Genomic DNA, 25,303 nt, shown 5'->3' on the forward strand with positions numbered 1-25,303 from the left:
TTCAAGCAGAATGTTTTTTGTCTGCATTATTAAACATCAATGACTTGTGATCTGACAGCAAGCGACATGCACATCCTATGAGAAGCATCTTAATGAAGTCACTTTGTGCCCTGGCCAGGCAGTACAGAACTAGGTAACTCTTGGCCTACTAACTAGGTTTGCAAAGTAAAAAAATCTTTTGGGAATAATAGCAATGAGGATAGAAACCAAACGATATGCATCAACTTCCACAACCTGCCAATAGATGCTTATGTGTGACCTCACAATAACTTGTGTTTATTTTTATTTTGTGCCCTTAGTATGGAAAGCATCTCAAGGTGCTTCACAGAGTAGAAACAGATGGTGCACTTACATAAAAGGTTTGGAGAATTGACTTAAGGCATGGTCAAAAATAAATGAGATGTTAGAACTGGGGAGGAAAGAAGCAAAGATATTGGAGGGTATTCCAGAGAATGAGGTTTGTTTTTATTCCTTTATAGGATGTGGGTGCTGCTGGCTGGGCCAGCATTTATTGGCCATTCCTCATTGCCCTTGAAGGTGGTGCTGAGCTGCCTTCTTGAACCACTGCAGTCCATGTACTGTAGATACACTCACAGTGTTGTTAGGGAGGGAGTTCTAGCATTTTGACCCAGTAACAGTGAAAGAACGGTGATATATTTTCAGGTCTGGATAGTGAGTGGCTTGGAGGGGAACGTCCAGGTGGTGGCGTTCCCATGTGTTTGCTGCCCTTGTCCTTCTAGATGACAGTGGTCGAGGGTTTGGAAGGCGCTGTCTAAGGAACCTTGGTGAGTTCCTGCAGTGCATCTTGTAGATTGTACACATTGCTGCTACTGAGGTGATACAACTGAAGGCTATTGTCATTAAGGGCAGCGAAGAGGAAGAGCATGGTGGTGCACAGGAAGCTTGAGTTGAAGGACCAAAGTGAAATGAGGTGGGGTGAGGCCATTGAAGCATTCATTAGTAAAAACTGTTCTGGGGGATGGCAAGACTGCGGTAGTTGGCAATATGCATAGCATCACACATGATTACAGCACAGAAAGAGGCTCTTTGACCCATCGTGCCTGTACCAGAACTCTACAAGAGCAATTTAGCTAGTCCCACTCTCCCCTCTTTTCCCTGTAACCCTGCAATTTTTTTCCCTAAAGTACTTATCCAATTCCCTTTGGAAAGCCACAAATGAATCTACTTCCATCACTTCAGGTAGTGCATTCTAACTACTCACTGCATAAAAAGGTTTTCTTCATGTCACTTTTGGATTATTTGCCAATCATTTTATATGTGTCCTTTAGTTCTTGGCACTTCCACCAATTAAAACAGTTTCTCTCTTATCTACTCTGGCTAAATGCCTCATGATTTTGAACACATCTTTCAAATCTCCTCTCAACTTTCTCTGAGATGAACAACTTCAGCTTCTCCAATCCGTCCTCATAACTGAAGCCCCTCATCCCTGGAACTATTCTCATAAATCTTTCCTGTGAGCCCTCTAAAGCCATCACATTTTAGAAAGGATTATACACGTCACATCGTCCTACTTTATTGATGTAATCAAACCGTATTCATCTGCCATAACGGTATTTTTTAACATTGGAAATTATAGTTTAAACAAAATAAACGTACATATTTCACAATTATAAGTTCTACCTTGTGTGCCTTTCAACAAGTTAGCAACAAAGGCCTCAGCTTATTCCTCCAGCCTAGGCTTGGTGATTTTGTTGTTAGAAGACGGATCCGGTATCTGAATATGTGCAATGTGCATAATTTCTCAGTAACGTTTAGTTAGCTAAATGATAGAAGCCCTCTCTCCATCTGTAACAAAATGTATTTAAGTTGTTTTTCAAAACTACTTAAGGAGACTTTACTCAAGTTCAATTTATTTTTTGCATAGTTTTAAAACTGTACAAAGGAAGAAATGGGAAGGAGTTAAAAAGAAGTACCAATGATGTGCAAAGCCTCTTAATTATTGTCTCTATTTTGTTTAATAGTTAGAAAATATGAACATTCTAATTCTAACAACAGAACATTCCAACTTAAGGATTTAAACAGTGTAAATAAAGAACAACTGTTTCCAATGGCTGAGTGTCGATAACTAGCGAGCACATATTTAAGTTGTTAGGCAAAGGATTCAAAAGTGACAAAGGAAAATCTTTTTTACACAACCAATAGTTATGATTTGTAATTCACTGCCTGATAAGGTGGTGGATACAGATTCAAAAACAGCTTTCAAAAGATAATTGTATAAATATTTGAAGGAGAAAAAAATTGCAAGGATATGGGGAAAGAGCAGGCAGGTTGAACTGATAATTACTGACGATCAGCTAGTAAAGAGAGTGAGAATTAGTCTGTCTCTGTCTTTTGGTCTCTCTCTCTCTCTCTCTCTCTCCCCCCCCCCCCCCCACCAATATGGGGCATGTCCAATGTCCTCCCCATCCCTTCACAACTTAGACGTGAAATGCATCATTGAAGCATCATATTCCATTCTTCAGGATCCACTGCACCCAACCACCCACCCCGCCACTCCACCCCCCCCACCTGTTAATATCTCTGTTAGATCTATTGTGGTTGATTAAAGCTTAATGAATCAGCAGTCTTTATTCAGTAATATTTGCAACCCTGCTTTAGTTGCCAATTAGTTATGATTTAGTTTGAATTGTGACAAATAGCTTTTCTGTTGCTGCAGAAAAACTGTGCATTTTTAATTTTGATTAATAAATCTATCCCCAAATTTTGAGCAGTGAGGCAATTCTCTACATTGTGAAATTCTTTTTGAAGTACATGCTTATACATAATATTCTGAAGTAATTGCTCTATTTTATTGATATTTCACTTCCCTCACACCGTGGTGGTTGACAATTCCTTCCCACAGTGTGATGACCACTCACTATTTAAACAAAGATGACATCTGAAAAATAGCAAAGTACATGGAATGAAGAATGATGATACTACTTGTGGTATCTTTGCCAGAGAGAAATACTGGAGACACACTTGTAGTTCTAATACCCAACTCAGACTGGTTTAATCTGATTTGATTTATATACATGCATACACAAATGGCCACAAGAGTGTGCTATTACAGTAATCATATTTTTTTTTAACTACATTCTATTTTTTAAACTGTTCCTGATGCTGAGACTGTCTAAACCACAGAGGAATGACAGACCTTATTTACAATATTTATTGATATCAAAGTTACAGTAAATGAGAGGGAGAAACCCTGTGGAAATTTACATCGATGAAACTCCCGTTTCTCCAGGCCATTTTCAAGGTCATCTTCTCTGGCTCCTTTAAGCGTTTATTTTAACGGAATGCATGTTAATTTTAGAGCAGTGTGTGATGTGCTGCACATTGTATTGTCAACTGGCAAAATGTAGATTTGCACTCTGGTCTGACACTGTGTTCTTGATCTACAATAGAATAAAATTGGTGAACAATTTATGACAGCCTCTTAGACACCACCTACTGGTATGTTAGAGAGTAGCATCAACAGAGTCCTATCTGAGCTCCTCGTCAACGAGAATATGAAATGAATCACCATGAAATGCTCTCTTTTTGTTTTATTGTTCGTTGTTTAGCTTCAAGTTTTCAGACTGCCTAAATGTCTGTCTTAAGATTATGTTTAACATTGCTTTCAGTACGGACTGAGGAAGCTGTGTTTCTATTCTGAATAAAAGCAAGGTCTAAAGGAACTGAATCCTTTAGTTTAGAATTCGAGGGCAAAATCCTGGTTCCAAAAGTAACAAACAAGCTGAATTGAAGCCAATGTCCTGAGGAAACCCACATAGCCTCATTCTTACAGCCTCCCCTCATCAATTCAAACTCTTATTAGCTATTCTGACATTATGCCTGGGCCAATTTTATGCTTGTTGCTCTGTACAGATTAATCCTTTATTTCTATCCCTGAATTACAAAGCTGAAAATCAGGGCTGACCTTAGGCATTGTAATAGAGTTCATTCAGAATTATTTTCTCATTGCCAACTGAGTGAGTCATCCAGCTTTGACTCAAGTGAGACAGCAGTAGCACAATAATAAAATGTGAAAGGATATTTACACTACAGACAAATACTATTGTTAAAAGTTTAATTTTGATGATCATGCACAAGTTTGGATCAATGAAATATTTCTCTGTATCCAAAAAGTGATTTTCTAAGAATATTTGATGTCTCTTTGAAGTCATTCAGTAAAATCTTGCCAGTTTGGGAAGAATAAACTGGGAAGCAAATGGGATGCATTCTTGTTTCATTTAACAGTGGCTAGCTGACAGCTGACATTTGTTTCTTTAAGATGGTTGTTAGACAGTTGGGGTAATTCTCTTGGAAAATGTTTATTGTACAAGCACCCTTCTTGGTTGTTTCACTTTCTGTAATATTGTTCTAACTGGTCTTCCACATAAAACCTCATGAGTTGCGATTCTACCAAACCATTGCAGCCCATGTCCTCACCCCCTTAACATCTCAAAATTCCTTTCAACTCGAGTAGCTAATAAGTTGATTTGACAATTTTTGAGCTCATTTTCTCATCTCCTGCCTTTGCCTCTCTCTGTCTTGACAATCTCCTCTGGTTGAAGTGACAACATAGACTTTCTGTTCCATTGACATCCGATCTGTTCATATCTTTTGAAGCTCCATAACCTGTTCAACTTACCTTGTCATCTCCCTCTCTCTCTCTACCCCTCTGACTTTCTCTTCCTCTCCCTCTTTCTCCCTGTCCCTCTCTTTCTCTCTCACTTACTCTCTCCCCCCAACTTCTCCCTTATCTTTACCTTATAAAGATTCATCAAAGCTGAAAAAATGCTTCACCTTTGTATGAATCACCTATACAGCTGCTGAGAATTGAGTCACACTGATCTCTCATTGGTTGGATCTGGGGTTGAATCCAGGTGCATAATACTACTTTTTGTTCCTGACAGCTGTTAAGAGGTGATTAGTGAAATGATAAAAGCAAAATATTGAGTTCAACAATTTCAGATCATGAACTCTCCCCTCCATCCCCACCCCCTTTCCGATCCCCCTTTTTCCAATAATTTATCTTTTTTTTACAACTATATATTCTTTTCTTTTCCCTCCTATTTTTAAATTTATTTTGATCTATTGTTTCATCTCCACCTTTTAGCCCATTTCGATCCCCCCCCCCCCTCGATTCCCCCCCCCCCCCCCACTCCACCCCCCACTAGGGCCATCTGCCACTAGCTTGCTTCCCTTAATGTCCCCATTAGCACATCCTTTAGCTAATATCACCACCGTCAACACCCCTTTGTCCTTTTGTCTATGACATCTTTGGCAGTCTCTTCTTGGCCTCCACCTATCACTGGCCCTCTATCAAGCTCTCCTGTCCCACCCGCTTCTACCAGCTTATATTTCATCTCATTTCTATGTCTTAGTTCTGATGAAGAGTCATACGGACTCGAAACGTCAACTGTATCCTTCTCCGCAGATGCTGTCAGACCTGCTGAGTTTTTCCAGGTATTTTTGTTTTTGATTAGTGAAATGAGTTTGAATGGTCTCATTTCAGGTCGCAGCAGATGACATCAACAGTACAAATTGCCTGTTTATCTTTAACACCTCCATGCATTTAGATCAGCATCGATGCTGGGACTACCAACATGATACCTGATAAGTTGTAATATTTTTAACGTGATGCTGAGCCAAAAGTCCATCACAATTGTGTCAATCTTTACACTGTTGAAAAATTGGCCTTTGGCATTTGTATCTAGCTAATCAGAAACCAGTTTTAACAGTATCAATTCTATTTCCAATAATATGTAGTGCAGCTTTGGTAGCACAAAAAAATAGGTACGTGAAATGATGAAACTTGAAGCAGAATTTCAGAGGAAAAATTAAAAACTGAAGACGAAGATATGCTGATTGTAAATACTTTTAAAATTTCAGGCCCAACACAGTGTCAAATTCTGTGAAGGGCTGCAATTAGTCCCGATTATTGTTCTGCAGCTTTTTGTTAAACCTTGAATTGTTCCAAGAATAAAGTGCGATCAAATCAAGCTTTTGCTTTTGACTTTGTTAGCTGTATAGGTTGCTTTTGAGTCAACTAGGGAACTAAAAAGATGAAACTACTCATTAAACTTCTCTTTCCAGGTGGTAGCCTACCATTACTGCCAAGCAGACAATGCCTATACGTGCTTAGTTCCAGAGTTTGTGCACAATGTGGCAGCTCTGCTCTGTCGATCACCCCAACTTGTTGCCTATAGGGAGCAGCTCCTTCGGGAACCGCATTTACAGAGTATGCTCAGCTTGCGCTCCTGTGTTCAAGATCCCATGGCATCGTTTAGAAGAGGAGTCCTGGAACCACTTGACAACCTGCGCAAAGGTAGGTCAAATTTTGTTGAGCAGGAGTTAAGTTCTAGAGATTAGATGTTGGGTGTTTTTTGGCACAGTGCTTTGGAGTACTTTAGAAAGGTAGGACTGATATTCATTCTGGAATTCCTGATCTCAGCTATGTTTCTGTTAGAAGCTATTTTACATGATGTCTCCCTGCAAAAGGAGGAGAAAACTAGACAGGATTCTACACTGGAACTTTTTCCTGTACTTCTGGGTGGCTGAGAGCAAGTTGCTTGGCTTGCTTTGCTCCCTTCATCACAGCAAGTATGTGGCCCAGGACAAAATCGTAAGGGGAAAAATAGGTGTAAAGAGAGTAACATAGAGAGAGAGAAAACAGAAAGTGCTGGAAAACTCAGCAGGTCTGACAGCATCGGTGGAGAGAGAAACAGAGTTAACGTTTTGAGTCTGTATGACCCTTCTGCAAAGATAAAGAGAAGTAGAAGTATGACGAAATTTATACTGTTTAAGGGGGTGGAGCAGATAAAGCTGGAAAGAAGCCAGCGATAGGTGGGGGCTAAGGAGAGATTGACAAAAATGCCGTGGACGAAAAGACAAAGTAAATGTTAATGGCAGTGGTTAGGGCTAAAGGGGATGCTGATAGTGGCATAAAGATAAAAAAGCAGACTGTGTTAATAGCAGAACAAGGGTAAGCACTCTGTGAAAGAACAACATGGAACAAGTAGCAGATGACCCTTTTGGGGGTGGGGTGGGGTGACGGGTCGGAGGTTGGAGAGAAAAGATGGAAAAAGGGATAAAAAGGTGAAAAAGGGATAAAACAATGAATAAGTGAATAAAAATGAAAATAAGTGGGTATAAAATTAACATTTTTTTTTAAAAGGGGGATAAAAAAGGGGTGAAGATAGAGGAGAGAGTGCATGGTCTGAAGTTGTTGAACTCATTGTTAAGTCCAGAAGGCTGTGAAGTGCCTAATCGGAAGATGAGGTGCTGTTCCTCCAGTTTGCATTGGGCTTCACTGGAACATTGCAGTAGACCAAGGACGGACATGTGGGCATGAGAGCAGGGTGGAGTGTTGAAATTGCAAGCGACAGGGAGGTCTGGGTAATGCTTGCGGACAGGCCAAAGGTGTTGCACAAAGTGGTCACTTAGTTGGCGTTTGGTCTCATCAATGTAGAGGAGACCATATTGAGAGCAGGGATATATGCAGACATGGTGAATACAGTGATTAGAGTACCATACTTTAACTGAGACCCGAGTCTGAAACTGGACTTGTTGGATACCAAGTTTCACTTGAATTGGACTAAAGTTGGACGTGTAATGGCTGTCTTAACTTTGTGGATGCAGTTCAATTTACTACTGTTCACAATTTTGTAGCCCACAAACGTATTCCGGTGACTAGTGTGAGTAATGGAAGTGCCACTTGATCGCCTAGCCTGGAATAATGTTCTAAGATTGTGCATTTAGGCTTATCATTGGCACCAGCAGACACAACTTTAGCCTACATCTAACCCATGCTCTAATTCAACTCAAAGTTTGTAATATAAACAACAGCTGCAGAAATGAAAAATGTTCTCTCCCTTAGTACTAATATAACAACCTTGATAGCGCAATTCAACCATTAAAACATAACTCAGATGACTTCAATAACATGATTTCCAATTAAATTCTGTCATTTCTTGTGCATTTTTCCATTGCAATAATTAAAGCACTGTAATCACTTTCTACCGTTAAATATCATTACAAATGGTTATAACCTCCAGTGCCTCTAGTGGCAAAGCACTAATGAACCTATGTCTGAGTTTGCTGACAAAAATTCCTGATAACCGCCTACTCACTATTTTTCCAAATAGTAAAGTGATCTGTTTCAGACTTGCTTAACTCATTACAATTTTCCTTTTATATTTGTAGGCTTGAATAACATCAACAGCTGCAGAAGCAATAGTTTTCTTTTCCACTTTCTCTTAAAACAAAATTATTAGTTGCCTATTCTTTAAAGGAACCCTGTCAGAAAGATAAATAGCAAAAGTTTGAGAAGGAACAGTGATATAATGACAAAACATAACCTCCAGTATAACTGGTGCATGAAGTTGATAGAAAAACTGATGTAACAAATGTAGGGGTCCTCACAGTTTACCATCTGTGTTCTACAAATTATTACAGCTGCCCAGTGATGTAGCTGGGGCTCTCCTCCATGGGAGATTCTATGTTCTGCAACATCTTTTGATGGTTTTTCCAGTCTGCAAGACCTCTGCAAAATTGTAATGAGGATCAACAACGAATTGCAAATACATAGCACCTTTAAAAGCATTTCACAGGTGTGAGGAAAGTGGAATGAATATCGAGCCAAGAGGCACCATGAGAGATGCTAACATTTAAGCCAGACCTCAGTGTTGTGCACCTGATCAGCCTATATCCCCAAGAGCTGAAATAAATTCCAACGATGAAACACTGCAGGCTGCTATTTTTGCCTGTTTGCTCCTTTCCACGACTGTTATCACCCGGAAATGTGTCCTTCACTGAACATATATTTAAATGGAAATTCAGTTATCCCTTGCTAAAATAAGATGGTTGGTGAAGGTATTGTGCCATGGAGGGCTGTGGAGATGCCAATTGACACCTCATCAGAAATCCACCAAACTCTCTATCCTCCCGGAGAATACTTAAGTAAATTTTGATGTGTTTATTTATTCCATCTGTAAGGAACGTTTTCTCACAATAATAATGTATGCTGTGGCTATTATTGTATTTTCAAACAATAAGCTCCAGAATGGGGATAGATGTAATACATTCACAATGTAATTACATTGGACTGTAGGCAGTTTCAGAAACTGAGCTGATTCTCTGCTTCATGGACAGCGTGCGCTTATCCATGGAACATCATATCGACACTGAATTCCTTGAAGATATCTAATCGGTAGCAGTTGTTATAGCTAGGAACTCATGGTCTCAAGCAATCCATAAACCTCAGACTCTGAGTCACATATTACAGGGATCAGCATTACAGACAGATTTAAGTGTCAAAGTGAAATGTGGCATGATAATTCAATGATCTGTCTCTTTCTCAGCCTGTTCAACACCTGGCCTCTCAGTGGAGTATAATTTGAAAATCCACTGGTTGAATGAAAACTAATTTTAATGTGTGTGTTGCTACAAAAAGATATGCGTTTTGGGTTTTATAACCATTTTGTACATGAAAGGCCAATGTTATTGCTGGCAGTTGTAAATTTTATTTCTCTTTCAGAGCGAAAGATTGCAGATGAAGATTATATCCTCTTAATTGATGGCCTGAATGAAGCAGAGTTCCACAAACCAGATTACGGGGACACGATTGTGTCATTTCTCACTAAAATGATTGGAAAATTCCCATCGTGGCTGAAGTTAATAGTGACAGTTCGAACAACACTTCAGGTATGGTCACATGGCATGAGGGCAAACTTGCCTAAGATCATTAAAGGCTATCAAGATAGTTGTTGATTTCCTGAGATGGCAAATGTAGCTATTAAGTTTGGATTTTGATGCCTGTTTCAATTATAGATAAATATAAGGTTATAGTTTTCAAATTGGCATGATCCAAAAGTGGGGTACAAGCTTTATATTACGGGTGTTTTTACAAATTTGATGAAAGTCCTTTGGTAGAACTGCATACTGACACTGATCTAGCACTGAGCACATTCTGCTGGCAAAAGTATATAAAGACCAAGATGCTTTGTGATGTTAGAATTGCACCTCTGTGACTAGCTTTTCCCCTGCATGGTATATAAGGCTCTACCCTGTTCCTGGACTATCAATTTGTTGAAAGCCCATTTGCTTGTAAACAAGTATACCACCTGCCTAAACCATGAAGTTTGCTGTTTCCAAATCATGTCTTGTGTGTAACATGTGGCATTGGTTAAAGCTAAGAATGTATAATGGATGCGGGGAAATTTTGACCTCCTTCATAAGGTGTAATTTCACAGAATCTGGGCTGCTAGCCCAATACAAAGCCCTTCGGTCTTCAGTAAGGGAATTACAATTTGTTGCAGAGAATCAACCAAATTCCCACTGGAAGTGTAAAAGTGAACATGTGGTGAAGACAGGAGCAGACTCAGCTGTGATACTCTGTGGCTGAATAGCCTGCCAAACTTCAGTGTCCTGTCTCTCACCTGATAAAAGATAAAATAATTGGCTAAAATAAGGAAGGGCCTCTGGTGCCTGTGGAGCTGTACAACGTCAGAGTCAAGCACCTTCAGGAGAAGAAGATGAAGGCAGAAATCAGCAGAAAAAAGCAGGCAAAAATTTGTCAGACTACCTATGGAATATTGTGTTGGGTTTTAGTCATCCTCCATTTAACAAAACATTGACGAATTAAAAGGGTTCAGAGAAGTGTGACAAAGATGAAACAGAGGTTGTCGATATCTATTTAGCTATAGAGGAATCCACAGCTTCGGCTGAGAAAACATGAACGGGCTAGTTTGTCCTCGTTTCGCTGGAGAGATTAGTTTTGCCCTTTTTGTACTTCTTACATTAAAGGTCCCATGCAGTGTAAACAACTTATGAAAAATAAGGAGAGGGACATAATACTTTTTATTTATTTCTTATTCATTAATGGCAAGGCCAGCATTTGTTGCCCATCCCTCATTTCCCTTGAGAAGGCTTGCTAGACCATTTCAGAGAGCAATTAAGAGTCAGTCACATTGTGTGGGTCTAAAGTCACATGTAGGTCAGACCCGGTAAGGACAGCAGATTTCTTTCTCTTAAGGACGTTAGTGAACCAGATGGGTTTTTACAGCAATCCGGTAGTTTCATGATCACTATTGCTGATACTACCTTTTTATTCCAGATTTATTTATTAATTGAATTTAAATTCCAAAGTTGCCGTGTGGGATTGGAACTCAATGCCTCCAGATCATTAGTCCAAGCCTCTAGATTGTTAGTCCAGTAGCATTACCATTAAATACCGGTAGAGATTCCTCTTTTCACAACCAATTCTATTGCACTGTTGTTGATAGTTGTGTCTGTGCATCCCATCAAACAATTTGGCCAGCATTTGTTGCCCATCCTTCATTTCCCTTGAGAAGGCTTGCTGGACCATTTCAGAGAGCAATTAAGAGTCAGTCACATTGTGTGGGTCTAAAGTCACATGTAGGTCAGACCCGGTAAGGGGAGTGATTTCACAGCATATCACCGTTCTAGGCTTCTTGTTTGTTGACGAGATGCAGTCTCTTAAACGGACTGGAGCAGTTGACAGTTTGGCATAGAAATGTCATATGAGCTGCAGAAGATGATTTGTTTAGCAGTAGTCAGCAATATTTTCCCAGTAGCTCCAGGAGTTCTTAGGCTAGTGTCCTAGGCCCAACCATCTTCAGCTGTTTCATCAATGACCTCTCTTTCTTCATAAGGTCAAAAGTGGGGATGTTCGCTGATGAATGCACAATGTTGAGCACCATTCGTGACTCCTCAAGTACTGAAGTCTTCCATGTACAAATGCCAGCAAGACCTAGACAATATCCAGGCTTGGGCGGACAAGTGGCAAGTAACATTCATGCCACACAAGTGCCAGACAATGACCATCTCCAACAAGAGAGAATCTAACCATCTCCCCTTGACATTCAATGGCATTACCATCGCTGAATCACCCAATATCAACACCCTGGAGGTTAGCATTGACCAGAAACTGAACTGGACTAACCATATAAATACTGTGGCTACAAGAGCAGGTCCGAGGCTAGGAATCCTGTGGCGAGTAACTCACCACCTGACTCCCCAAAACCTGTTCACCATCTACAAGGCACAAGTCAGGAGTGTGATGGAATGCTCTCCACTTGCCTGGATGAGTGCAGTTCCAACAACACTCAAGGAACTTGACACCATCCAAAACAAAGCAGCCCACTTAATTGGCACCCCGTCCACCACCTTCAATATTCACTCCATCCACCACTGCAGCAAAGTAGCAGCAGTGTGTACCATCTCCAAGACACACTGCAGGAACTCACCAAGCCTCCATAGACAGCATCTCCCAAACCCACAACCACTACCATCTAGAAGGACAAGGGCAGCAGATACATGGCAACACCACTGCCTGGAAGTTCCACTCACCATCCTGACTTAGATATATATCGCCATTTCTTCATTGTCGCTGAGTCAAAATCCTCAAACTCCCTCCCTAACAGCACTGTGGGTGTACCTACACCACATGGACTGCATTGGTTCAAGAAGGCAGCTCACCACCAGCTCCTGAAGGGCAATTAGGGATAGGCAATAAACGCTGGCCTAGCCAGTGACACCCACACCCCATGAATGAATAAAAATGAAGTAGCGGATTATAAAATGACAATGAAAATTTGGAATTGCATCTGATGCAGTGAAAGATGTGTATTGCTGACTTCTTGCACATTTGACTTTATCCAAAATATTTGAGGTTTGATTTGGGTTCTGAGTTAGATCCTCTTCCCTTATTTTCATGGACTTACTGAGAAATGTATTGTCTTACTGACCCTTTTCTTCATTGTGCATTGATGTCTGTGTCATGGATCCAGACACTTTAGCTATAGCGGCTATAAATTATTAAGCCTTGTACTACCGCTGTGATATCACTCCCATTAAACTATTTTACTTTTTCCTAAAAAAAACTTTTTTTTTTTTTTACAGGAAGTGGCCAAACTTCTTCCATTCCACAAGATATATCTGGACAAACTGGATGTGAATGAGGCAATAGATCAGGACTTACAGGCTTATATCCTTCACCGAATCCACAGCAGTCCTGAAATCCAGAATAACATCTCCCTCAATGGTAAAATGGACAACACAACCTTTGGCAAACTCAGTACTCATCTCAAGGCTTTGAGCCAAGGGTCATATCTCTACCTAAAACTGACTTTCGACTTGATTGAGAAAGGATACTTGGTGCTTAAGAGTTCAAGCTATAAAGTAGTACCTGTTTCCCTCGCTGAGGTCTACCTCTTGCAGTGCAACATGAAATTTCCTACCCAATCCTCATTTGAGCGTGTGCTACCACTGCTGAATGTGGCTGTGGCATCCTTACATCCTATGACAGATGATCAGCTTTATCAGGCAATCAATGCAGGAAATATTGATGGCAGTCTTGAGTGGGAGGACTTTCAACAGCGGATGGACAATCTTTCCATGTTTCTGATAAAACGGCGGGATATGACACGGATGTTTGTTCATCCATCCTTTCGAGAATGGCTGATATGGAGAGAGGATGGAGAAAAGACAAAGTTCCTTTGCGATCCCAGGTGAGAAATTGTAACTAACGTCTCTTTTATGAGAAACTTGGACAGAGGAGTGTTGATAAAATTTCCTGTCTCTTATTTTTATTATCAATTGGGTAATATTCAGAAATTTAACAAAGCTTACCTATACTGTGGATCTATAGTTTTAAAAAAAAAACTTGAAACATGATCACATTTATGCAAATGTTATATTTTGACTGCCTGATAAAACCATCTCATATCTTGGAACATTATAAACATCAAGAATAGAATAAGGTCATTTATCCTATCATAGCTCAGCTGAGTACATGATCTTTTAGTGCATTTGTTTTTGGGTAATCCAGTTTTAAAGAGTGTTGGATTAATTTTCTAGTGCTATAGTATTTGAACCATTTGACAATGTAAATTCAAATAGTCTGCACCAGGTTCCACTTCAGTTGTGGCATTAAAGAGCTCATTTTATCTGCTTTTCGAAACCGCAGTCAAATATATGCACTTGTGTAAAGAGCTGTCTAATTCTGCCATTTGAAATACATTCATGATCATCTTCCATAAATCTGTTTATTTTAAATATGGCAGAGTAATGATGCATTGCATTTCACGGGATAATGAAGTTGGATTATTCATTTCCATTGTTTTGTTTTTATAAGCAAATGTTCCTGCCTGAGGCTACAAGCTAAATTCAGGATGAATTTACATATCATATTTGCAGGGGTGGGTGTTCTCTGATACACGTTTCAGATTATCACTGTATATTCAATACACAAAGCCTAATATCATTAAGATAATTGGAAAGTTATTGTTTAAACATTGATTTGTGCCCACAGAAGAATTTTACTGTTTTTAACTTCGAGTACACTGACAGTATACACAAAAAATAGAAGCCGTGTGAAGTGAATAATTTTTGAAATAATTGGAAATGTGCTAGCTTTTTCATCTCTGAACCCCATGCTCAGCTTGGCAGTAGGTAATCGAAAATACAAATTAACAGTCAGTTTCAATCTACCAGCTCAGAAGGTGGCGGCCACCAAGGATCATTTCAGTGCAGAACAATTTTTTTTAGTCGCCGCAATATAGGAAGGATGTGATTGCACTGGAGGGGGTGCAGAGGAGATTCACCAGGATGTTGCCTGGGATGAAACATTTAAGTTATGAAGAGAGGTTGGATAGACTTGGGTTGTTTTCGTTGGAGCAGAGAAGACTGAGGGGCGACCTGATCGAGGTGTACAAGATTATGAGGGGCATGGACAGGGTGGATAGGGAGCAGCTGTTCCCTTTAGTTGAAGGGTCAATCACAAGGGGTCATAAATTCAAGGTGAGGGGCAGGAGGTTTAGGGGAGACTTGAGGAAAAACTTTTTTACCCAGAGGGTGGTGACGGTCTGGAATGCACTGCCTGGGAAGATAGTGGAGGCGGGTTGCCTCACATCCTTTAAAAAGTACCTGGATGAGCACTTGGCACGTCATAACATTCAAGGCTATGGGCCAAGTGCTGGTAAATGGGATTAGGTAGGTAGGTCAGGTGTTTCTCACGTGTTGCTGCAGACTCGATGGGCCGAAGGGCCTCTTCTGTACTGTGACTCTGTGACATTCCCGAATGTGCACAACTTTGTTGTGCTTTTAATGGAAGTATTCCGCTCTTGTCGTCTTAACTTTCCAACATTGGCTTGTATTCCCTGACCTTTGAAACTGATCAAAGTAAGCAATTTTTGTGATCAAATTTGTTATTCTTGATGTAACTCATCCATTACCCAATATTGATGCCTGGTTTACTTTATCTCAATACACAGGCTGCTGTCATTATTCTGGTCCTGCTTAAAAAAAATCCCTGTAGTTAACCCTGCCCAATAGCTGCTTGTTTTAAGTTTTCCTCTGGAATATGAAATCAGGATCTTTAATTTACAGATTATTTTAGGCTACCCTCCCTCATCACTATTTCTATATTCTTGTGGATGTCCTTCTATCTTCTGGAGATGCACAATTCTTCTGAAATCCCAATGCCATATCTCTGTAGTTTTGAGGTTGTGCTCCTGAAATTTCACTAATATATTTTCCCCAAATAGCGGGGTGCCTAGGAGAAAGATCAGAAAATGTTCTTGGATCTTTTGTATGTTTATCTTTCTTCAGGATGCCCTGCAACCCTTTTGTTTGAACATTAACTTCAGGGACGTTTACGTTTTAGCTGTATTCTCATTTTAACATCAGTTTTAATTCTGTACCTGATGTCTAGGTTTTCCGTCCTTTACGTTTTCTCGCATTTCCTAAGAATTCCCACTTCCTTAGCTATTTACTGTTCCTCTGGCTCTTCAGCGTTTTTGTCTGTTACTTGACTCAGGCGGTCTGTTCATTCATGCCACTTATGATCCTTCAGGTTGTTTTTTTTTTATTTTACATGTATATATTCCTATTTTAAATAATGTTGAACCAATGCTGTTGATCTGGTATGTTCAAGTTTGGAGAAACTTCTCTACCCAAAAGGTTACCTTGTCTGTTATCTTCACAGATGCTGAAGTTTTTACTGTTATCCATATATAGATGTTAAACACACTTTATATATTCTCTTCCCCAGAAAGCAGTGGAGGCTGGATCATTGAATTTATTCAAGTTTTGAGTTAGTTAGATCTTTGACAAACAAAGGAGTCTAGGGTTATGGGAGGCAGACAAGAAAGTGGAGTTGAGACTACAGTCAGATCAGCCATGATCCTATTGAATGATGGAGCAGGCTCCAAGGGCCGAATGGCCTACTCCTGTTCCGAAGTCCTATGTTCCTATATTCTTATGATACACCATATGTTTCCAGCATTTTCTGATTTTGCTACAGATTTCCAGCATCTGCAGTGTTTCACTTTTCACTTTCTATTTTGTTCTACTCCTTTTACCATCCTGTAAGCTGTCCTTCTGTCTGTCAAACTAATGCATCTTCCTTACTCCCTGTAAAGATTTAATTAAACTAAGTCTATTCTAGATTAAGTCTGATTCAGTCTTGTTTGGGCACAGTTCACCTTTGCCCTACCAACTTGGTTTACCCCCAGGATACTGGTAGTTATTTGTGGACTAGCACCTACCAGAGTCTAGTCATTCTGCATCATCAACACCAAGGTTCTTGCCTTTATATTTGGCAGCTTTGTCTTGCTTCACTGTTTGCTTTAAGCCATCCTGTGGATCTGTTGGCTGTGCGTAACTGCACTGTGTAAGTTGCTTCATTAAGGCAGACAAGTCTTTGATGTGGGGTAAGACCTCATTATCTTAAACATAGCCTTTTGGTAGATTGAGCTAAAGATCAGTTTAAAATTAGTAAAATTGATGAGTAACGACTTTCTCTCACTGAGTTTTCATGAGAATAATTGGTCAGTTGTACTGCAGAATCTTCTGAACATTGATTGCTCTTCTCCCAAAAAGCCTCTTACCTTGTCCGCTAATGTTTGAGATGAGTACTTCAGTAGTTTGGCTGATCAAGCTTTCTTCTAATTAGTTATCGTAGCTCATAGTATCTTCTTTATAAATTGTTGCAATGACCATTTTTCTCCATTTGTTGTGATACTTTTTGAGCAAATTCTACCATGAGATATGGAATGTTGCTTTCACTATCTCTCCACACCACTCACAGCATCATTTTGGCCATGTTGTATCTCCTCTTCTAGTAGCTGCTATATATCATAGCTTTTTATGTCTGCTGGGGGTTGGCCATTCAAAGCATTCTCATCTGTGGTACTGTAACTTGCAGAGATTCTTAAAATTTTTATTCCACCTCTTTGCAAATCTTCTGGTTTATTCCATCTACATCTGTTTACACCAGTTAATTTTTTTTAAGCAGAGTTGTTGCAGTGGTGGTGGTGGTCCTGAATGCCATAGGTTGGACCGTCCCACTCCAAAGCAAATTTCCACAAATTTGCTGGAGAAGTGATTAGAGAATATCACAGCAAGCATCACGATGAGTCAAGGGCAAAACAGCTGATGCCTGGCACAGCCCCACGGTGTGGGGCATTGGGTCTGCTTTAGTACAGAGTCATTTAGGAAAACTGGCACTTAGGTAATTCAAAGATGTTTTACCCCTAGCCACATATACAAATCATATCTATATATTTAAAAAAAAACAGTAGTATAAATGCATGAATTGCAATCAGTCTCCCCTGCAAATTTTTTAAGTGGCACCAAGAGGATTGTCATGCTATGAATTATTATAATTGTTAAGATAATCCTCTGGGCAACTATTTGCTGATACAGCGTGACATTCTGATCCTATGAAATGCACTTGCTTTAACCAGTCATCTATTTTAACTAGAAAACGAGGCCAGTCTCTGTGAAACATGGCCAGTTGCTTATCATTCCGACTAGTGATTAATGCTCATTTCTTATTCTCTACATATTGCTGAAGTTTAACCTCAATTCTGAAAGCCACAAAAATAGGACTGGCCCAAAACGTGAATACAGCTAATTTCAGTATTTGGGTCGAAATCCTAGGACTTCCTTCACAGCACTAAAAGAGCACCTGCACCACATGGACTGCAATGGTTCAGGAAGGCAGCTTACCACCACCACCTCAAGGGCAATTAGGAATGGGCAATAAATGCTGGCCTTGCCAGTAATGTTCACATCCTGTGAAAAAATAAAAAAAATGCTCCTGATGTATTATTTTACCAAGGGCATGTGTTCATATTCTCCAGGTGTACAATTTAACTCTTGCCTACATTAATACAAAGCTGTTGATGACCATTTATAACTACAACATTTGCATGCATCTAGCACTTTTGGAGCCCCTTTTGGAGTTTAAATGCGAGTCTTTCTTTCTGAGAAACGTCTCAGAACGGTCTGGGGATTCTCTCTGGTGATCTTGTGTGCACTAAGTGTGGATAATGAGGCATCAGAAGTAAGATTCTTGTATAAACCAATAAATCAGATTGCTGCCAGCTTTCTAGCACCATTATGTTTCAGTCTTAAGTGGCAGAAGCATGAACACTTTGCTTAAAAGCTGCTAGCTCCCAATATGGAGACCTAAACTGTGCGCAGTATTCCAAGCGTGGTCTCATCAAAGCCCTTTACAATTGTAGTAAGGCTTCCTTGTGTTTGTACTCCAAGGGGCCAACATGTCCTTTGCCCTCCTAATTGCTTTCAATATCTGCATGCTAATTTTGTGTTTCTTGTAGATTGAACCCAAGTAAAGTGAGATGTTGGAGGAGAAAGGTGAGATCGAAAAAATCTCACAAAAATATTAAAAACTCCAATAGATTTGTCCGACAGGATTCCCTTTCATGAAATCTTGTTGACTCTGCCTAAATCGTATTCTAATTCTCTGTTCCCTGTTGCTGTGTCCTTAATAATGGATTCTGCATTTTCCTAATGACTGATGTCAGACCATCTAGCCTGTAGTTCCCTATTTTCTCTTTCGCTCCTCCCTTAATAGGGATGTTATCTTTGCTACCTTCTAAACCACAGGGAGTATACAGAATCGAGGGAATTGTGGAACGTCATGACCAGGGTATTCACTATCGCAGCAGTCATCTGTTTTAGAACTCCAGGATGTAGACCATAAAGTCCAGATTTGTGAGCTTTTTGTTAAATTAATTTCTTTAGTGTTTTTTCTTTACTAACATTAGGTCACATATTACTCACTTGGAAGATGCATGTCTTAGGGGTCACTTGGAAGGTGGGACAGAGGAGCAAATGAATCTCGGGAGTATAAATACATCAATCACCAAAAGCTGTGCCACAGGTTAGCAAGGTCATAAAAAAGCAAACCAATCTGAGTTTTATTTCTAGAGGGATAGAATTGAATTGTAGGGAAGTTATGCTAATCCTGTGTGGAACCTTGTTTAGACCACACTTAGAATATTATGCACAGTTCTGGTCGCCATATTATCAAAAGGACATGGAGGCACTGGAGAGGATGCAGAGAACATTTATGAGGATGATACTAGAAATGTATGGGGATACATATCAGGAAAGGATAAATAGGCTGTGCCTCTCTCTTGGAAAAAGAAGGCTAAGTGATAGAGGTCTTTAAAATGAAGAGAGAATTTGATTGAGTGGATACAGGAAGTAGCAAGTAGAAAGTACAGCAAGTCCTCTTGTGGGGAAGAGCATAACTAGAGGAATCAATATAAGATAGTCACCAAGAAATTCTATAGGGAACAGAAGAAACTCCTTTACCCGAAGAGTCGTGAGAATATGGACTTGCTACCATAGGGGGTAGTTGAAGTGAGTTGTATAAATACATTTAAGGGGAAATTAGACAAGTATATGAGGGAGAATGGAACAGAAAGTCGGCGTGATTCTCGCTGGGTGGGCAGGATGGCTGAACACGCGCGACCTTCTGCTGTTCAGCTCATTAATTATGCATCCATTAGGAGCACAGCGAATCTTGTGTCGGGGCAGGCAGGAAGTCACCCACCACACTGTTACTTCACGGGGTCGAAGGTCCTGGCTCTATATTTAAACAGCACTCGGACAGTCATTCACGCAGTGCAGACTAGGATCTCTGCATTAAACTCCTCTCACTTCCTCCAAATAAAAGGTGTGGCTATGGGTACCCGCATGGGCCCCAGCTATGCCTGTCTCTTTATGGGGTATGTGGAACATTCCTTGTTCCAGTCCTACTCCGGCCCCCTCCCACAACTCTTTCTCCGGTACATCGATGATTACTTCGGTGCTGCTACATGCTCTCGTCTGGACCTGGAAAAATTTATTAATTTTGCTTCCAATTTCCACCCCTCCATCATTTTCACATGGTCCATCTCTGACACTCCCCTTCCCTTCCTTGACCTCTCCGTCTCAATTTCTGATGATAGACTGTCCACCAATATCCATTACAAGCCTACCGACTCCCACAGCTACCTTGACTACAGCTCCTCACACCCCACTTCTTGTAAGGACTCCATCCCATTCTCTCAGTTCCTTCGCCTCCGTCGCATCTGTCCTGATGATGCCACTTTCAAAAACAGTTCCTCTGATATGTCCTCCTTCTTCTTTAACTGAGGTTTTCCACCCATGGTTGTTGACAGGGCCCTCAACCGTGTCCAGCCTATCTCCCGCGCATCAGCCCTCACACCTTCTTCTCCCTCCCAGAAACATGATAGGGTCCCCCTTGTCCTCACTTAGCACCCCACCAGCTTCCGCATTCAAAGGATCATCCTCCGCCATTTCCACCAACTCCAGCATCATGCCACCACCAAACACATCTTCCCTTCACCCCCTCTCTCCCCCCCACCCCCACCCCGGCGGCATTCCGTAGGGATCGTTCCCCCCCGTGACACCCTGGTCCACTCCTCCATCACCCCCTTCACCTCAACCCCCTCCCACGGAACCTTCCCATGCAACCGCAGAAGATGCAACACCTGCCCCTTCACTTCCCCTCTCCTCACCGTCCAAAGGCCCAAACAATCATTTCAAGTGAAGCAACATTTCACTTGCACTTCCCTCAACTTAGTCTACTGCATTCGTTGCTCCCAATGCGGTTTCCTCTACATTGGAGAGACCAGATGCAGACTGGGTGACCGCTTTGCAGTATACCTTCGGTCTGTCCGCAAGCATTACCCAGACTTCCCTGTCGCTTGCCATTTCAACACTCCACCCTGCTCTCATGCCCACATGTCCCTCCTTGGCTTGCTGCATTGTTCCAGTGAAGCTCAACGCAAACTGAAGGAACAGCACCTCATCTTCCGACTAGGCACTTAACAGCCTTCCGGACTGAATATTGAGTTCAACAATTTTAGATCATGAACTCTCTCCTCCATACCCACCCCCTTTCCGATTTTCCCCCTCCTTTTTGTTTTTTCCAATAATTTATATAGATTTTTCTTTTCCCACCCACTTCCATTATTTTTAAATGTATTTCCATCCATTGTTTTATCTCTACCTTTTAGCCTTTTTCGATTTCTTCACCCCACCCCACCCCCACTAGGGCTATCTGTACCTTGCTCGTCCTGCTTTCTACCCTTAATTGGCACATTCCTTTAGATAATATCACCACCTTCAACACCTCTTTGTCCTTTTGTCTGTGACATCTTTTGGTTATCTCCACCTATCACTGGTCCTCTATCCAGCTCTTCTTGTCCCACCTCCCCTTAAACCAGCTTATACTCACCCCTTTTCTATTTTTCCTTAGTTCTGTTGGAGAGTCATGCGGACTCGAAAAGTTAACTGTGCTCCTCTCCACAGATGCTGCCAGACCTGCTGAGTTTTTCCAGGTATTTTTGTTTTTGTTTAGGATCTCTGCATTACTCCTCCAGGGTCCTTGTAGCTGCAGCTCGCACTGGAGAAGCTGGTGGGACATATAAAGGCACCTCCAGCATTGCCTTTCACTCATTTCTAGATAAGAGCACACCGCCTGCAATACACCCATGATCGGGACAATGCTCACCATTGTAATTGGTCCTTTTTGCCACTATCTTGATCTGCTTGAGGCCCCACTGCCTCTTGCTGCTCAGGCCCTTGCTCTTCCTGGCCCTGTGCCAACCTGCATTGGACTGCCCTCCTCATTTGGAATAGAGCCATTACCAAGGCAGACTTGCCTGCAGCCTGCATTGTCGATGCCTCAGTGGATGTGTGAACGACTTGAAAGAGCACGTCTTTTTACAGTTTTCGCTCCATCTCAAAGCCAGCAGGCCAGTACTAAGCCTTTCGCCTGTCCTCTGTTTAGACATGGCATCCCCACCCCACCCATTCCACCTGAAGGACATCTGGAAGACCAGAAATGGGTGTTCCTATTGTTCATACATGATTACACATAGAGACATTGCTCTTTTTCCAGGGTGATGAGAGCCATATGTAAGAAGCCTCCCTCTGACACTATTCCGCTTGCCTCCACTACCCTTGAGACTCTTTGAAGCGACTATTACCTTGGCAGCATAGAAAGACACATCAAATGAGCCCTTCTTAGCTACGACCATTCACCCGGTAAGATGGAGGTTTGGTGTTGTGAGTTGGCTGCCGTCCACCAGCCATGCCCCTTGGAGGCATCCACCTTCCTCCCTCCCTCCTTTCATCCCTGCTTCTGAATGCAGCAGATGGAAAATGCCACAGAATGAACAGCAGCTCCACACCTTGCTGGGATCTCCATATTATGAGACCCATGAGCCGGGAACAAACCTGCTGCTGTATGGGCTTCACCTTAGAGAGGGTGAGCATGGTTGACATCCAGTTGCCTCATAATTATTAGGGTGTCCCTTTAGTCAGCCACTTTTGCTGACCTTGAACCCCAAGCACCCGAAAAGATGATCCTCCCATTTCGAGGGATCTCGCTTACTGACTAACTGAGTGGCCAAGATCAGATTTGAAAAATGGTGCACGTCATCTTCCAGACTTGATCCATCACCTTCTACCTGGCCCCTGTCATCCACCAACTTCTCCCCAACACCATAGACCCACCCAGTATCACTGTTCCCCCCCCTGGATCACCCTTGAACTTTCCCCTCCAAACCCCCCTCCCCCTCCAGTTACCCTGGATCCTGTTATGATCCATCTCCATATGCCTTCCTTCCCATCAGACCCAACACCTGTGACCGTTCCCACGCCCACCCTGACACTGCCCCCTCCCATTATCGGAGCCACCTGTCTAGTCCTCATGACACCCCACCCCCCATGAGACCTTCACCTGCCAAGCTCTCACCCTGGACCTCCCACCGCACCGCATTCGCCGCTCTGACTGTGACTGCTCCCTCCTATCACCAGTACCCCCATTTCACCAACCCCCCCCACCCCCGAGGACCCCAACGTCAACACCACACTCCCCCCTGCTTCGCCTGCCTCCCGTGTCCAGTCTTGATGTGGCTTTTGCTCCGGGCACTCAATATAAGTGAAATTATGTGAGGCCCCCCCAAGAAGACAAAAGCAGCATCTACTGGTGAAGAGGTGAAGCTCGCTAGGTGCACGCCACTTATGTACAGTCGTAAAACTGAACGTTCAAAATTCTCGCTGGCAGAGAACTTAATTTGGAGGGCGAATTTAATTCCAGCGAGGTGGCCTTTTAATGAGCGTGCATGAGAAGCTAATGCAAGCAAATGGGGCTCCTGACATTGTTTGTCAGGAAGCGCAACCCACTTTGAAAGTTGAGCGAATAAAATTCCAACAGTTTATCCCGCCGTCAGGAAACATTTTTTGCCTCCCGCCAAATTAAGTGCCCCCACCTGCTACCATTCCAGCTGCTGGTGGAACTGGAAAATTCCACCCAAAATATTTATTTAACATGTCTACCATTTCCTTATTCCCTATTATAATTTCTCCTGACTCAGCCCGTAAGGGCCCCACATTTACTCTCTCATACTCCCTTGTTTCTCTCCCGATTTTATATTCTTGCCGAAGTTCTTACAATTTGCTTTCATATTTTTTGCTAGTTCATTCTCATATTCTATTTTCTTAGTCTTTACTAATTTTCTGGTTATCCTTTGCTGGTTTCTAAAGCTCTCCCAATCCTCAAGCTAACTATTCTTCTTGGCAATATTGTAAATATCTTTTAATCTAATTTATCCTTTTTAGTTAGCCATGAATGGATCACTTTTCCCATGGAGTTTTTGTTGCTCAACGGAATGTATATGGAATTGGCAGAAAAAATGAGTGTCTTTGGGCTACTTAATTGTGGGGCATACATCCAAGCTCAAACCTATTGAACTCTCAATAGGGCACTGAATGATAATCAATTCTTTCTCCTCTTTTAAGGCTCAGGACACTGACACCATTAGTAATGCTGCATTATCAACTGTCCCATCAACTAATTCAACAGCAATTTGCATTTATGTATCTTTTAACATCAAAAATGTTTTAAGGCACTCCACACTTGGAAATAGCCAGGGAAATGGACACCAAGCCATGGAGAAAGATTAGGAAGATGGGGGCAACCAAAAGCTTGGCTGTAAAGATAGGTTTTAAGAAGGCTACTAAAGGAGGAGAGAGAAGTGGCAAGGAAAAGGGGCTTAAGGATGAAGTCAAAATAAAGACTGAATCTGTATGTTTCTGAACTGTATGAAAAAACACAAAATGGACTCACCCACTGATTGTGGTTACTATTTAAAGAATAAATGATTTCTCCTCAGAATTAGGAGTTCACCTAGTTTCTAATGAAGAAGTTCAGTGAAAGCTAGACCATTGCTTTCCAGTCAAATTCTAGAAATATTGTACTTCTGCTTACACCATATGTGTGTCAGAAACTATAGAGACTGAAAGCACAGCTGAATGGGATAGAGGTTCTAGGTATGCATTGATTTGTAAGGATGGAATCCTTTGGTACCTTTTCCACCCCACAGATGGATGGAATGTCTTATTTGTTGTGTAATATGCCAGATTGAATAATGAGAATAGTTGTATCTATACAATAAGTGACATGCAGCCCTACATTTTAAAATCTCAACATGATGATCTCCACTAAACTTGGGGTACGATGTGGTAGCAAGTCTGCCGAAGAAACAGAAAGCCAGTTGTGTTAGACAAACTGAAAAATAGCTACACTCTTCTAAGATGAAGTTGAATAGAAAAGTAGAGAGACAGGCCTCAGGTGTTCAATCTGAACCATTAATGAAGAGCTGATATGTAATCACTGGCTTCCACATTTGCTGCTGATGAGTATTAAAAGTCAAGACTGAATGGAGACGTGATCACTGAGCCATGGAGTGACTGACTCCTGAAACAGATGGCAGCAGGAAAAACAATTTCAATAGTATTGAAACTTGAAATTTGCAGTTAGTCACATGTTCCAGTGGCTTTCCAAACCTTTGTGTGTTTAGTGTGAGTATGACCCTAAAGCCTAATGTCAGAGCTTTAGACCATAAAGGCTGATGCAATCAAGTCAGAGAATCATTATGACTGTCAGGAAGATATA

At 41.4% G+C, this 25,303-nt stretch overlaps 1 protein-coding gene across 2 annotated transcripts in view; it reads left to right on the forward strand.

Moving 5' to 3' along the window:
• Positions 1-25,303, forward strand: part of LOC144668069 (protein TANC2-like) — a 923,845-nt gene that overhangs the window by 740,053 nt on the left and 158,489 nt on the right. For both annotated transcript variants that reach the window (XM_078529835.1, XM_078529836.1), the window contains 3 exons: positions 6,088-6,319; positions 9,530-9,696; positions 12,916-13,523. In XM_078529835.1, coding sequence (XP_078385961.1) covers positions 6,088-6,319; positions 9,530-9,696; positions 12,916-13,523 — 1,007 coding nt within the window. The remainder of the gene's footprint in view (positions 1-6,087; positions 6,320-9,529; positions 9,697-12,915; positions 13,524-25,303) is intronic.

The sequence above is a fragment of the Cetorhinus maximus genome, chromosome 25 (assembly GCF_964194155.1).
Source record: "Cetorhinus maximus chromosome 25, sCetMax3.hap1.1, whole genome shotgun sequence".
In the NCBI taxonomy this organism is placed as follows: Eukaryota; Metazoa; Chordata; class Chondrichthyes; order Lamniformes; family Cetorhinidae; genus Cetorhinus; species Cetorhinus maximus.